General features: G+C 40.6%; 1 protein-coding gene across 12 annotated transcripts in view; it reads left to right on the top strand.

The window, feature by feature from the left end:
• The window catches only part of FN1 (fibronectin 1), a 66,411-nt gene extending 54,791 nt beyond the window's left edge, over nt 1-11,620 (top strand). For 4 of the 12 annotated variants that reach the window (XM_077885121.1, XM_077885123.1, XM_077885124.1 and 1 more), the window contains 7 exons: nt 771-1,237; nt 2,374-2,512; nt 4,690-4,854; nt 6,890-7,015; nt 7,525-7,631; nt 10,381-10,488; nt 10,865-11,620. In XM_077885121.1, coding sequence (XP_077741247.1) covers nt 771-1,237; nt 2,374-2,512; nt 4,690-4,854; nt 6,890-7,015; nt 7,525-7,631; nt 10,381-10,488; nt 10,865-10,936 — 1,184 coding nt within the window. In that variant the 3' untranslated portion in view covers nt 10,937-11,620. The remainder of the gene's footprint in view (nt 1-770; nt 1,238-2,373; nt 2,513-4,689; nt 4,855-6,889; nt 7,016-7,524; nt 7,632-10,380; nt 10,489-10,864) is intronic. The other 8 variants (XM_077885122.1, XM_077885125.1, XM_077885126.1 and 5 more) reach the window with 2 other exon arrangements.
• Nucleotides 11,621-12,758: the final 1,138 nt, after the last annotated feature.

Here is a 12,758-nt window from a genome sequence, read left to right on the forward strand (position 1 = left end):
ACATAATCTGCAGCATTTGGTTTTATTTTTTCTTAGCCAGTTAATATAAAGCTTTTTATTCACCTTTAAAAAAAAAAATCTAAGCCAGATAGTAAAATGTAGAAATCAGGCTGCTATTATTGCTATTCTTCTATACCTTCTGTTGAAGTTAATGTTAAAAAAAAAAAAAAAATAGGGAAAAGAATCCTTCCTATTACCTTTATTTATTATTTGGTTTCTGAAACTTGAACTAAATAAATAATCTTACTTTTTCATCTAATTTCAGTTTAATTTGAAGAAAATTCTCTATTTATACCAATAGGAGAGTTTTAGAAATAAACATGTATGTGGTTTTATCTATTTTTACCATTTCAATTCATGAAAAACTGTTGAGTAAAACCTCTGGAATTCAAATAATTAGTGTGGATTCTAGTCCCTGTAATATGATTCTCGAGTGAAGAAAAGAAGAAAAAAGGTCTGCACATTTCAGCTCCATTAGGCTTAATTTGAGCAGAAGTAGCTTCTATGGGGCTTAGCGGTTCAAAGCTTTGTGGGTATGATAAATTCATACTAACGCTTTTTTCGTTCTAAACTATAAAGAAACCTTTGAGAAAAATCATAAAGATTTCTTTTTTGGAAAAAGTGTCTTGTGATCTAAGAACTGCTAATGTTCTCGGGGCTTTGATCAGATTGATAAACAGTCATTGTTGCCTGAATTGGTAATGACTACTGCTGCTACTTTTGGGAGCTTAACACGCTTTGCTTTTTTGGCTCTAACCTCTCTTGGCTAGATGAGCTTCCCCAACTGGTAACCCTTCCACACCCCAATCTTCACGGACCAGAGATCTTGGATGTTCCCTCCACAGTTCAAAAGACCCCTTTCATCACCAACCCTGGGTATGACACTGGAAACGGTATTCAGCTTCCTGGCACTTCTGGTCAGCAGCCCAGTGTTGGGCAACAAATGATCTTTGAGGAGCATGGTTTTAGGCGCACCACACCGCCCACAACGGCCACCCCTGTAAGGCATAGGCCAAGACCATATCCGCCGAATGTAAATGAGGAGATCCAAGTTGGTCATGTCCCCAGGGGAGACGTAGACCATCACCTCTACCCTCACGTTATGGGACTCAATCCAAATGCCTCTACAGGACAAGAAGCTCTCTCTCAGACAACCATCTCTTGGACTCCATTCCAAGAAAGCTCTGAGTATATCATTTCATGTCATCCAGTTGGCATTGATGAAGAACCTTTACAGGTAATTCATTTTCTCTCTACTTCTGGGCAGCCTAGAAATAAGTAAGCTAGGTAACTGAAGTGACCAGAGCTCTGACTTAAGGTGGCTACTTTTTTAGGACCTCTTAGAAAGGTAGCATGCCTAAGCCCTGATATTTCTTTTTTTTTAATCTCGGTATGGCTGTACTTTGGGGGATGTACTGTACCAAAGAATAGCATCAGCTTTTGTTTAGTAGAGAAAATAAAACCATTTCTATTATTCTCACACATTTGAGGCTCCTTAGTAATATGGACAAAGAAATGATCTGAGGAAAGGGAGATAAATATTCGGCCTGAAGTTACGTTTGCCCAGGAGGGGCTACAACACCATCCTCGGGGCGCCTGGCTGGCTCAGTTGGAAAAGCACGTGACTCTTGATCTCAGGGTCGTGAGTTCAGAGCTTCACGCTGGGTGTAGAGATTGCTTGAAAATGACATCTTTAAAAATAAATTAAAAAAATAAAATGCCATCCTTATGGTTCGTCCTTGAAGAATCCCATTATCTACAATACGTCCGAGGAAAAAGAACTTAAATGAAGCTGTGCACATCAGCTGTTAGAAGTGACTGATTCTCTAAAAGCACTTTTTAGTTTGGCCTGCTGGTATCAATTTTTAGTGCGTTCTTGTTTTTGGAAAGTGGCAGAACTTTAAAAACTGACTGCACTGTGAAAGATCTATGGGCTCAGAAACATGAGTTTGAGGATTTGCCCAAATGCTCTAAGGGCCCCCATGTGAGGGTCACATGCCACCGTGCAGATGATGAATGTATCTCCCCCACAGCACCATGTCCCCGTGTGATGTGCCAAGGGCATGGCCGGGGGACCCCAGTGGGCTGGCGCAGACCTACAGGCAGGGCAGGACGAACAGGCGGCCCTCTGTTGGATTACTGAGGGCTCCAGGTGCAGGTGATGGACAGGAGATTTTTGACAGATTGAGAAGATGGCCCCCCAGCCAAGTTCCGTTTCTGCCCATGGCTGGTTTGGGACCTTCACACCCTCCTTCTTTGTCTCCCTTCGTTTTATGAACACAGTACAGGCTATTGATAAGAGAATAGGGTGAGTCGTGTCAATTCCTCACGATAACACTTTCTCCCTCACTTTGGATGTGCCAATGATTGCAGTTCCGAGTTCCTGGCACTTCTGCTAGTGCCACCCTGACAGGCCTTACCAGAGGGGCCACCTACAACATCATAGTCGAGGCACTGAAAGACCAGAAGAGGCACAAGGTTCGGGAGGAGGTTGTTACCGTGGGCAACTCTGGTATGTGAATGCCTGGTTCCTCAGGCGCGGGCTCCCCTCTGGACTACCCCAGGGACACTTCTTCTCTCGACTGTTCCTTTGTGGCTCTTGTCATTTAACTTTGGCACGTGGTGCCGTGAAGTAAAGGAGCAACTTAAAATTCGGTGATTTTCTTTTCCCTCATAGGATGCTAGTTTCATTGTAAAATCTTTATTTATCTCAATAGATAGAACCTCACAGAGTGACATGAGGATAGACCTGGAAGGGACCTCAAACCTGGCTCAGGCCAACACTCTGACGCCCTGCTAGCGAGTGTCTTGAGTTGTTACAGGGCACAAGTCTCCCGATGGCTGTTCCCAGACCCTCTGCTCCTCACCGTGTTGCTGTCCTCTTGAGTGATTGCTGAGTACAGAAACCGATTACCTGTAAAGGAAATTCTCGATCTGCAGACACTAGTAACTGCTGGTTTTTATTCCTGCTATCAAATGCTACTAACATAGCCCCTTTCTGTTCAAAGGGCTACCCTTCTTCCAATGTTACTTCAATTTCTTTTTCTGATTATATAAGCCCAGAGCCGAAATAGAGGTTAAATGATCGCTGACTCCTCTTTGTAGCACCTGCAAAGTCCTTTTAAACCAGTCGTTGTAGCACCTGGCTTTTCAACCTGCATCAGCTGAAGAGTCACCAAGAAACATGAGATAGGGAATCATCAAAACCACGAGTCTTCATTTTCCCCACCAGAGGGTTCTCTATTCCTCAGCAGCAGGGAGTGCTAAATTCTGTCTCCGTCAAGTGATGGGCTCTAATCCTAGGGCCAGTTACTGAATCCAGGGTTGCAGATGATGGTGCTATTTCACCTGCATAAATACATGTGAATTTAAGCAGTTGACATTTTGGTGGGGGATCATTTTGTGCTTGTTGGGTTATGTATCCATGGTCATGCATGCCTTCTGCTTTGCGTGGTTTTGCTAGTAGAAAGCCACATGAAAGGAATTTTCAAAGACATTTGTGCTTTTTCCACATCATTTTCTTTTATAGGTTCCATCTCCATAACTTAAGTCAGGTGGAATTTTAACTGGTGGCTATTTTTAGGAGGGTTCCTGAAACCCCTCGTAACACTTTAGGTTCCTTTCATTTTCCTTTCCAAACCCGTATCCCCGGCAGCCGTATTTTGCATTCTAGCCAGTGCTCCTGGCTTTCAGACATGTCAGACGTTAGTTTTTCCCACTCTTATTTTCTTCCAGGGCGATGCCTTTTACACTATTACACATTTCAAATATCTATTGCTTTGGAGTTTTTGATTTTTGCACCGTAAAAAGGAACATACACAGTGGGATTCAAAGTCACAGAAGTTAGTTTATGTAATTTTTAGGGAATCATTGGAAGTATGCTTTGTTTACACAGATTACTTTAAGCTTTCTCAAAACATAAAAACCAGTATCTTAGGCAACATGAAGAAACTCCATTATTTATTCTTAGTCATTCGTATTCCTTGCTTTCTCATACTTGGAACAATTGATTTTATTGACAAAGTAAAGCTGTCCTACTACTATCATACTGATGTACAAAATCTAGGATCTTTGCATTATGGTGCAAAAAATGCAGTAATAAAAGTGAATATTGCATTTTCATGGTGTATAAAAATGGCCAAGACTTTTGCATTTAAAAGCAAAGGATGCTTTTGTGTGTGTGTTGGCAATGGACTGGTGCTTTGAATTCATAATATCCTGTAATCTTTACAAGATCCTGAGCAGGTAGATATATTTTTATTATTAATCCCATGTTACAGATGAAGGAAGGAAGGCAGAGAAATGAGAAATAACTAGCTTAAGGTCGCTCAGGTACTTATGATGCAACATTCTAGTCTTTGCCTACTTGAGTTCTTAACTAGCTTAAAATGCCTTAAGATATGTTCCATGTGCTATAGACTAGTTTTACCAGAAATGATGACTTTTTCTTAATATTGGTGGCAAAAAATATAAGATGGGCTCCTTTTGAGGTGTTTGTGGCAGGTGTCCGTGGGCAACATCGAAGCATTGTTTATTAAGCAACTAATGCATTGTTGAATCTTAATGCTGCTGGGATTTCTGTTTTAGACTAAATCATTAGAATAACAATTCCGTTTTCTTCTTCTGGTCCAAAACCACCAATAAGATGTCTTTTTTTTTTTTTTCTTTTTCTTCCTTTTCTTCATGTAGTGGACCAAGGCCTAAACCAGCCTACAGATGACTCGTGCTTCGACCCCTACACGGTTTCCCATTATGCCATTGGAGAGGAGTGGGAGCGGTTGTCTGAATCTGGCTTTAAGCTCTCGTGCCAGTGCTTAGGCTTTGGCAGTGGTCATTTCAGATGTGACTCATCTAGTGAGTAGCTTGCTTTGTCCATCCCCTCTAGTTCCATGCATTTGCACAAGGTGCCGAGGAAGCATGTTTGGCAGATACGGGCTCTTCCAAACATGAAGCAGACGAGGGGAGATTGCTTAACTCAAAGTAACATTTTGCATCATGAAAAATGATGGGAAATTTTACTTGTTGAATATTGCTTCACTTCAGGGGTTCTGTGTTAGTACAACTATTAATTAAAAATAAATTTGTGATGGTAATAGGATTTTTAAAAATTTTCTGTTAAGATGGTAAAGTCAAACTCTCTGGAGCCGAGTCTAATGAAGAGTATCAGAGACAAAGGAATTCCAAATCTCTTTTAATCTTTAATGTTGAATGAGCTCGGAGGTGAGAATTTATACTTACACTCTCTTTCAAAACAAACCAAACATACACATATCATTGTACACATACTTTCATATATACACACACTCATATCACACATACACATAGGCACATCAGATAGCTTGAATCTTGCCAGATAGAGAGTACTGATAATCATCTGTAGATAATTGAGAATCAAATCAATATTTGATTTTCAAACTATAAAAAGATTTTAATATTTTAAATTATATTTTCAGTTAAAATGATCCAGGGCTAACTTACTCTGCTTTGAGATTTAACATTAGAATTTATAAAACTTTCATTTATGCTTTGTTTTTAGGGGGTGTGATTATTATTATTATTTTAAGATTTTATTTATTCATTTATTCGTGAGAGGCACAGAGAGAGATTGGCAGAGACACAGGCAGAGAGAGAAGCAGGCTCCATGCAGGGAGCCCGACGTGGGACTCGATCCCGGGTCTCCAGGATCATGCCCTGGGCTGAAGGCGGCACTGAACCACTGGGCCACCGAGGCTGCCCTGGGATGTGATTATTATTAACAGTTGCTTTATTTTTATAGGCATTAACCATTATAGCTTATAAAAAAGCCTCCACAGACATATCCAGAAATTATATTTGGAGAAATCCAACATAATAGATTTTTTAAAGATTTCACACTAAAGTATGAAATGGTTTAGTTCAGACTAAAATATGAAGATGAGTAATTTTTTCAATGCAGACTACTGTGCTCAACCATCTGAACATGGAAATATCGAGCAGGTGTGTCCTATGCCATTTAGGAGTTGGAAGTTTTAACATTTGGCATCAGTTGGGTGGTTTTTCATTTCTGAAACTGAACTATTTTAAGTTTGTGTATTTATTACCTAGGTAAGTACTTAGGCACAATTGTGGGAACAGAGAAAGTGATTTCTGTGATTCTTGGGCTCAACTTATATATTCTTTGCTTAGATTTCATAATTGTCGAATAATTTTTCAAGTTTAGGAATGAAAAAAGTTTAAGGGATGGCTGACTTCTACAAACTTCTCAAGTGCATTTTGTTTCCGTTAAAACCTTGGAGATTAAAAGTCATCCTTTATGGATAGATAGCAGTTAAAAATATGTAACTGTGAGTTTTAGAGATTCCTCAGAACCTATCTTACCTAATAACCAGTGATTTATAATTTTGTTTTTGTTTTGTTTTGGGTACACAGGTTAATTCTTTTACTCTTTCCATTTACAAGAAACAGATTGTGGCATGTAGAAACCAGCTGAGCTTTGTTTCTTGGTTAATGGAACTACTTTGTATCCAGGTTCTCTGCAAATCTGAAAAGTGACTTTTCATTTATGATCCACTCCCAAAAGACTATTTAAATCCTACTTTGGTTTTCAATAGTCTTAATCCTTAAGAGTGAGAATGCAAATGAAGGTCACTGACAATTGACGATTCTTGTGACATGATTGTGGTGGAATGAATTGCATCTTAAAATATCCTAGAGAATGTTAAATGGTAAAGATAATATTTTTAAAGCGAACCAAAAAGTGGTCTGTCATGTAGATCATGACCCTCAACTTTTCTTGCCACTCCTTCCAGGTACCTGCCTTTTAAAAATCCCGTGACATGTTCCAGCATGTGGTCTTGTTGAGTCAGAACACACCAATCACTCTTTGCCTCTGCTTTTCCCCACCCCACAGAATGGTGCCATGATAATGGTGTGAACTACAAGATTGGCGAGAAGTGGGATCGTCAGGGGGAGAATGGCCAGATGATGAGCTGCACATGTCTTGGAAATGGAAAAGGAGAATTCAAGTGTGATCCTCGTACGTGCATTGCCACAGATCATTTTTAGTGCCTTATTAAGCACTCCCCCTTTTATTACGGAGCTGTAACTCTCATTCACAGAAATGATTGGAGACTTTAGGTCTCCTTGAGGAGTGAACACTGGGTTTGTTAATCTTTTGATTTGGGAAAGTGGAGACAAGCTTCAAAAATGAGCCGTGATTTAATGTTATTACAGGACACAGTAGCATTTTCCCGACCTGAGTGTTTTGACCATAATCTGCAGTGAAATATTGCAAGAAAGCTTTATGGGTCTTTAGATTCAACTTTTAAAATATGAACCTTTTCCACTTGATCAGATTTAGTTTTTGGAAGTGCTGCCCTGAGATCTGTCCAGCAGTACCTCTGTTACCAATGTATCCCATAAACATGTGGGATTTTGGCTGTGGTGATACGCATTTTGGAGAGAGACAGAACCCACCCCTATATAAAGGTGAAGTCTGTATTATTCTCAGCCTTACATGAGCTTCTGATTTGTGTCTCCGTGTAGATGAGGCAACGTGTTACGACGATGGGAAGACATACCATGTGGGAGAACAGTGGCAGAAGGAATATCTCGGTGCTATTTGCTCCTGCACATGCTTTGGAGGCCAGCGGGTAAGGCCAGCCTCCCTGCACAATTTAGATACTATAAAAGGGAGGCTTCTGCACTGGTGATTAAGGGGTCAGCTTCCTGTCTGTATGCTGTACACAAAGGTGTGGTGGTGTCCCTTAGGAAAGTTGAAATGCTTCATTTCCTGTGGGCACGTAGCTGCTAACATGAGGCTACTGTATACCCCTTCCCAGTTCTTCCATCTCCTTGGACGTCTCAGCTGCTCTCACATCTACTATTCTGAGGCTGTCTCTATTTTTCAGCAACTGAAGTGTTAAATGCTGGGTGGCGTTGGGCCTCTAGATCCATGATGGTGGATAAGGTGTCCCTGTGGCGTTGTTGTTAAATATTTTGAATAGCATCCTGGAGCTAAGAAAATACCACTTCCTTATATCTTCTGTCAATCCAGTAATAGGTTCCTGCTACAGGTCTAGCACTGTGCTTGAGGAATATGGGACAGACAGAGGGATTGAGAAATGGTCCTGGCTGTTAATGATACAACTGAAGACATTAAATTAGCATACATTGGAAGTCAAGCTTAATTAAGTGAGTTTCTTAGTGGGTCTGACAAAGAGTTTTCAGGTAGGCTGGAATCAGCAAGAAACATTTCATGGAACAGAGAAGCATACACTGGCTGGGGTTTCGGATGTTTAAAATAGGCTAAGACCAGAGTTAACGCATACCACCTGGGATGGGAAGGAGCGGGCATATGTGGGTTCTAGTGAGCCAGCCCTCTGCTCAGTGCTTGTGGTAACAAATCAGATGGGAAGAAGTGTGGGCCACTTATGAAAAGGCCTGGAAGCCTACTGTTTAAGCCAGAAGTTCTCAACCATTTCTAATCTGTGCCCTCCTTCACTATAATAAAAAAAATGCTGTGCTTTCCTCTAATGTTATTTGAAATTTCAAAATTAAATGACTCTTGTAACTCAAAAGAATGGAACATAACATGCTTTTTGTTTTCAGTGAAAACATATCCCCTCTGATAGCTCCTCACATTCTGATACATGAAGACCATGCTCCTTACCCCAGGGTAGGATTCACTGGTTGATGCCTTTGGCATTAGCCAATTGTAAGTGTCCAAGAAGAAAGGGAGGGAGTATGATGGAAAATGATTTTTAGGAAAAGTAATCTTGCAGCAGGGAAGGGTCTTCAAGGGTCTGGGTCTGCCCCCACCTGAGGACTGGGACAGCCCGAGGAAACTACTCTGATCTCGTTCCACCTCTAGTGGTTAGGTGGGGAGGGAGAGGCCCCCTATTCTGATAGAGAGAAGCTATGGAGGTGCTCTCTGTCTCTCATTAACACTTATAAAAGAGTGTGATGGTGGAACACTTCTGGTAAGCGACTGGTATAGAAATGTGTGATGAGAAGTGAGTTTGTAGGCTATGGTCTCGCTTTAGCACCTCCTCATTATTTATGCACATGAAACCTTTCATTTGTGACACCTGTTCTAAGAAAGTACCAAATGAGACACTTAAGACAGCAGTGGAAACTGTTACATTTTTATATGAAAGCAAGATTCAGTGATTCTATAAGTAGGTTTTTACCTGTATCATATTAGGTATCGTGAGGAATATGCTTTTATTTTATTTTTATTTTTTTATTTTTATTTTTTTAATTTTTTTTTTTTTATGATAGTCACAGAGAGAGAGAGAGAGAGGCGCAGAGACACAGGCAGAGGGAGAAGCAGGCTCCATGCACCGGGAGCCCAATGTGGGATTTGATTCCGGGTCTCTAGGATCATGCCCTGGGCCAAAGGCAGGCGCCAAACCGCTGCGCCACCCAGGGATCCCGGAATATGCTTTTAAATGAGAAAGATGTCTGAAATATTTAAGTGACAGTATAAGACAGAAAGTGATTGTATTATTTAAGGTTCTTTTGGTTGTAAGAGGAAAGCTGGATTCAGGTTGGTTTAGGCTTTTAAAAGAAGACTCACATGACTGAAGAGTCCAGGATCTGCCCGCTGCAGGGCTGCCCCAGCAGTGGCCTTCAGAGTCTCTCACTCTCTCATGTGCTTTCTTCCTTTGTATTGGCTTTGTTTTCCAAAGGCTCCTGCTGATAGAAAGATGAATCTGTCAGCCCCATGTTTATCCCCTATAGGCCTCGGAGCAACAGTGAAAGAGAACATGTTTCCTCGCACTTTGAACAAAAATCTCAGAGAGAAGTCTTAGTGGTCCAGCTGGGTCCTGGTCCCCTCTTTCATCCCATGTCTAGCGATGGGAGTTTAAGAAGGAAGTGACGACAGAAGGAGCATGGCCAGGAGTTACTCAGCTGTGGGACAGTCCCAAATCCACCAGCAATTCAGTGTGGCTCTCCCACTCTCTCTGAGCAAGTCACTCTTTGGGTCTGAGTTTCCTCCTATAAAATGAGGGTGTTTGGCCCTCTGCTCTCAACTCCCATTTAAAAAGCTCTAGGATTCTCAGAAAACTTCTCTGTGACTTCTAGTACAGAAAGCTTCTTAGGACATTGGGACTGGAACAAGACTTAGCCGGTGGGTGGGGTTTGAATAGGAAGAGAAAGGAGGACATTGCAGGAAAAGCATAAGTGAACAGGGGCAATTATAAGATATGAATAATACCCAAAATGTATTCTATAAGTTATAAATGCATAAAATCATCCTCAGAGCTTCCTTAGTGGTCAACTGCTCATACTTTGCCAGTTGGGTAAGACCTGAAACTCTTGGTTAACTCAAGCCCTAACTGTGATGTTCTCAGGTTACTGTAAACCCCATCTGACTTCATGCCTGTGTTCCCTCAGGGCTGGCGCTGTGACAACTGCCGCAGACCGGGGGCCGAACCCGGTCACGAAGGCTCCACCGGCCACTACAATCAGTACTCGCAAAGATACCATCAGAGAACAAACACTGTATGTGCACCTGCACCTTGAGTGTTTCTACCCTAAACGCGGTTAGATACCTAGTAGGGAGTCTCTTTCTGTAGGCAGCTCTCTTCTGAATGAACCCAATATTCTTTTTTTCTAAAAAAAAGTCTTAAATGCCTTGAGGAGGAGACTGTACCCTGTGACATAATGAAAGTTCAAATGTATGAAACTCTTGATTGAATATCTCCTCTTGCCTAGTTCATTGCTAAGTTCTTGAAGCTAGAGATACTCTCCTCTCTGTAAATAGTTGTCATAAAAACCTCCCCGCTTTTGTTCTGTACACTTTACGGGATTTTTTTTGGTAAATTTTGCTTCTATTTTAACAGTGCTGTTTTTTTTTTTCCTTTTTCTGTTTTAACAGAATGTCAACTGCCCAATTGAGTGCTTCATGCCTTTAGATGTACAGGCTGACAGAGAAGATTCCCGGGAGTAATATTTTCAACCCAGAGAAACAAGCATGGATCTCCGCCAAGGTCCATCCAAACTGGAGTGATGTTAGCAGACCCCATCTTAGAGTGTTTCTTTCTTAAGCCCTTTGCTCTGGAGTAACTTCTCCAGCTTCAGCTCAACTCACAGCTTCTCCAAGCATCACCCTGGGAGTGTTTTGAGACTTTTCTCATAAATGAGGGCAGTACATTCCTGTTTTGCTCCGAAGTATTCAGTACCGCTCAGTATTTTAAATGAAATGATTCTCACTTGTGATTTGGTTTGGGATCAATAGGGAAGCACAGGCACCAACCAACATATACAATGTATTGAAATGATTTTCTCAGAATTTGAAGTAGGAAAGTTACCCAAACACTTCTGCTTCCACTTAACTGGCCTGCAATATTGTAAGAATGGCATATCCTTGTTACTGTGATATTTAAAATATCCACAGTGTCCACCTTTTCCAAAAGATTCTAGTAATGATCTAGAAATATCTTTCTCTTATCTGTTATTTATCAATTTTTCCCAGTATTTTTATATGGAAAAAATTGTATTGAAGACATTTAGTATGCAGTTGATAAGAGGAATTTGGTATAATTATGGTTGGTGATTATTTTTTATACTGTATGTGCCAAAGCTTTACTACTGTGGAAAGACAACTGTTTACTAAAAGATTTACATTCCACAACTTGAACGTCGTGGCTTCTTTTTTTGCATAAAGAAATTTGGGGGAAAAGGAGAATCCCCATGAAGGTTTCTTTTCAGTTCAGCAAGCATTTGAAAACCTAAGATCTTGTACAGCTCTCTCCTTCTTGGAGATTTAAGTACAAAATTCTCCAAGTATCTCATACAAAAATGGATTCATTCTTGTCACTTCATCTTTTCAGTAATGGAACTGGTTTCCTATTCCTGCTTTCCTAGATTTTAGTGGACTCAAATATTTGTTGAACTTGCTAGCCAGGTCTTCAGAAGTGGGATTGAAAGAAACTTTCTTTCCCTATTCTTTTCCAAACATCATTCTTCTCTCCCTCCCTCTCCTTTTTTCCCTTCACTGAATAAACACCTATTCAAAGAGGCTACCTACAAGGAAGATAAAAAGAGGACAGAGATGTTAAGCTACTTGAATAGTACATCCTAGAGGATTTTCCTTGTAGGGAAATGGTGTGGTACAAGAACCCCAACCCCACTCATCTTGATTCCTGCCAGCTGACACTTTCTGGGTGCCCCAGCAGAATAGAGTTTGCAAACTCCTGATCGACAAAGGATATCTCCTTTTCGATTTAACTTTGGGGAAACAACAAAACTTTGAGATTAACTCTGGCATCTAGAATAGTAAATATTGTCACTGGAAATAGTTAATTTTTAGTTAGCAAATATTCGTAATTCATACTATACAAGATGTGGAAAATATTTCTTATTCACTGTTGTGTAATCAAAGAAAATATTTCCATAAGTATCTGTCGATGAGGGATGCCTGGCTGGCTCAGTGGTTGACCATTTGCCTTCAGCTCAGGGCGTGATCCCAGGGTCCTGGGATCAAGTCCCTCGTTGAGCTCCCCATGGGGACCCTGCTTCTCCCTCTGCCTATGTCCCTGTGTCTCTCATGAATAAATAAACAAAATCTTTAAAAAAAAAATGTCAGTGAATATTAAGACTAAATATAGAAAGAGATTTCCTCAGGGTTCATTTGTTATAAAAAAAAAATCTCACATTTGAATTGATTTAGTTTATAAAATGCCCTGACATTTAATATCTCACTGGGAGGAGGTTTTGCAGTCTAATTTTATAAAGAATGCAACTCAGATTAGTTTCCCTTAGCAAGACAC

This window comes from Canis aureus, chromosome 36, assembly GCF_053574225.1.
Source record: "Canis aureus isolate CA01 chromosome 36, VMU_Caureus_v.1.0, whole genome shotgun sequence".
Classification (NCBI taxonomy): domain Eukaryota; kingdom Metazoa; phylum Chordata; class Mammalia; order Carnivora; family Canidae; genus Canis; species Canis aureus.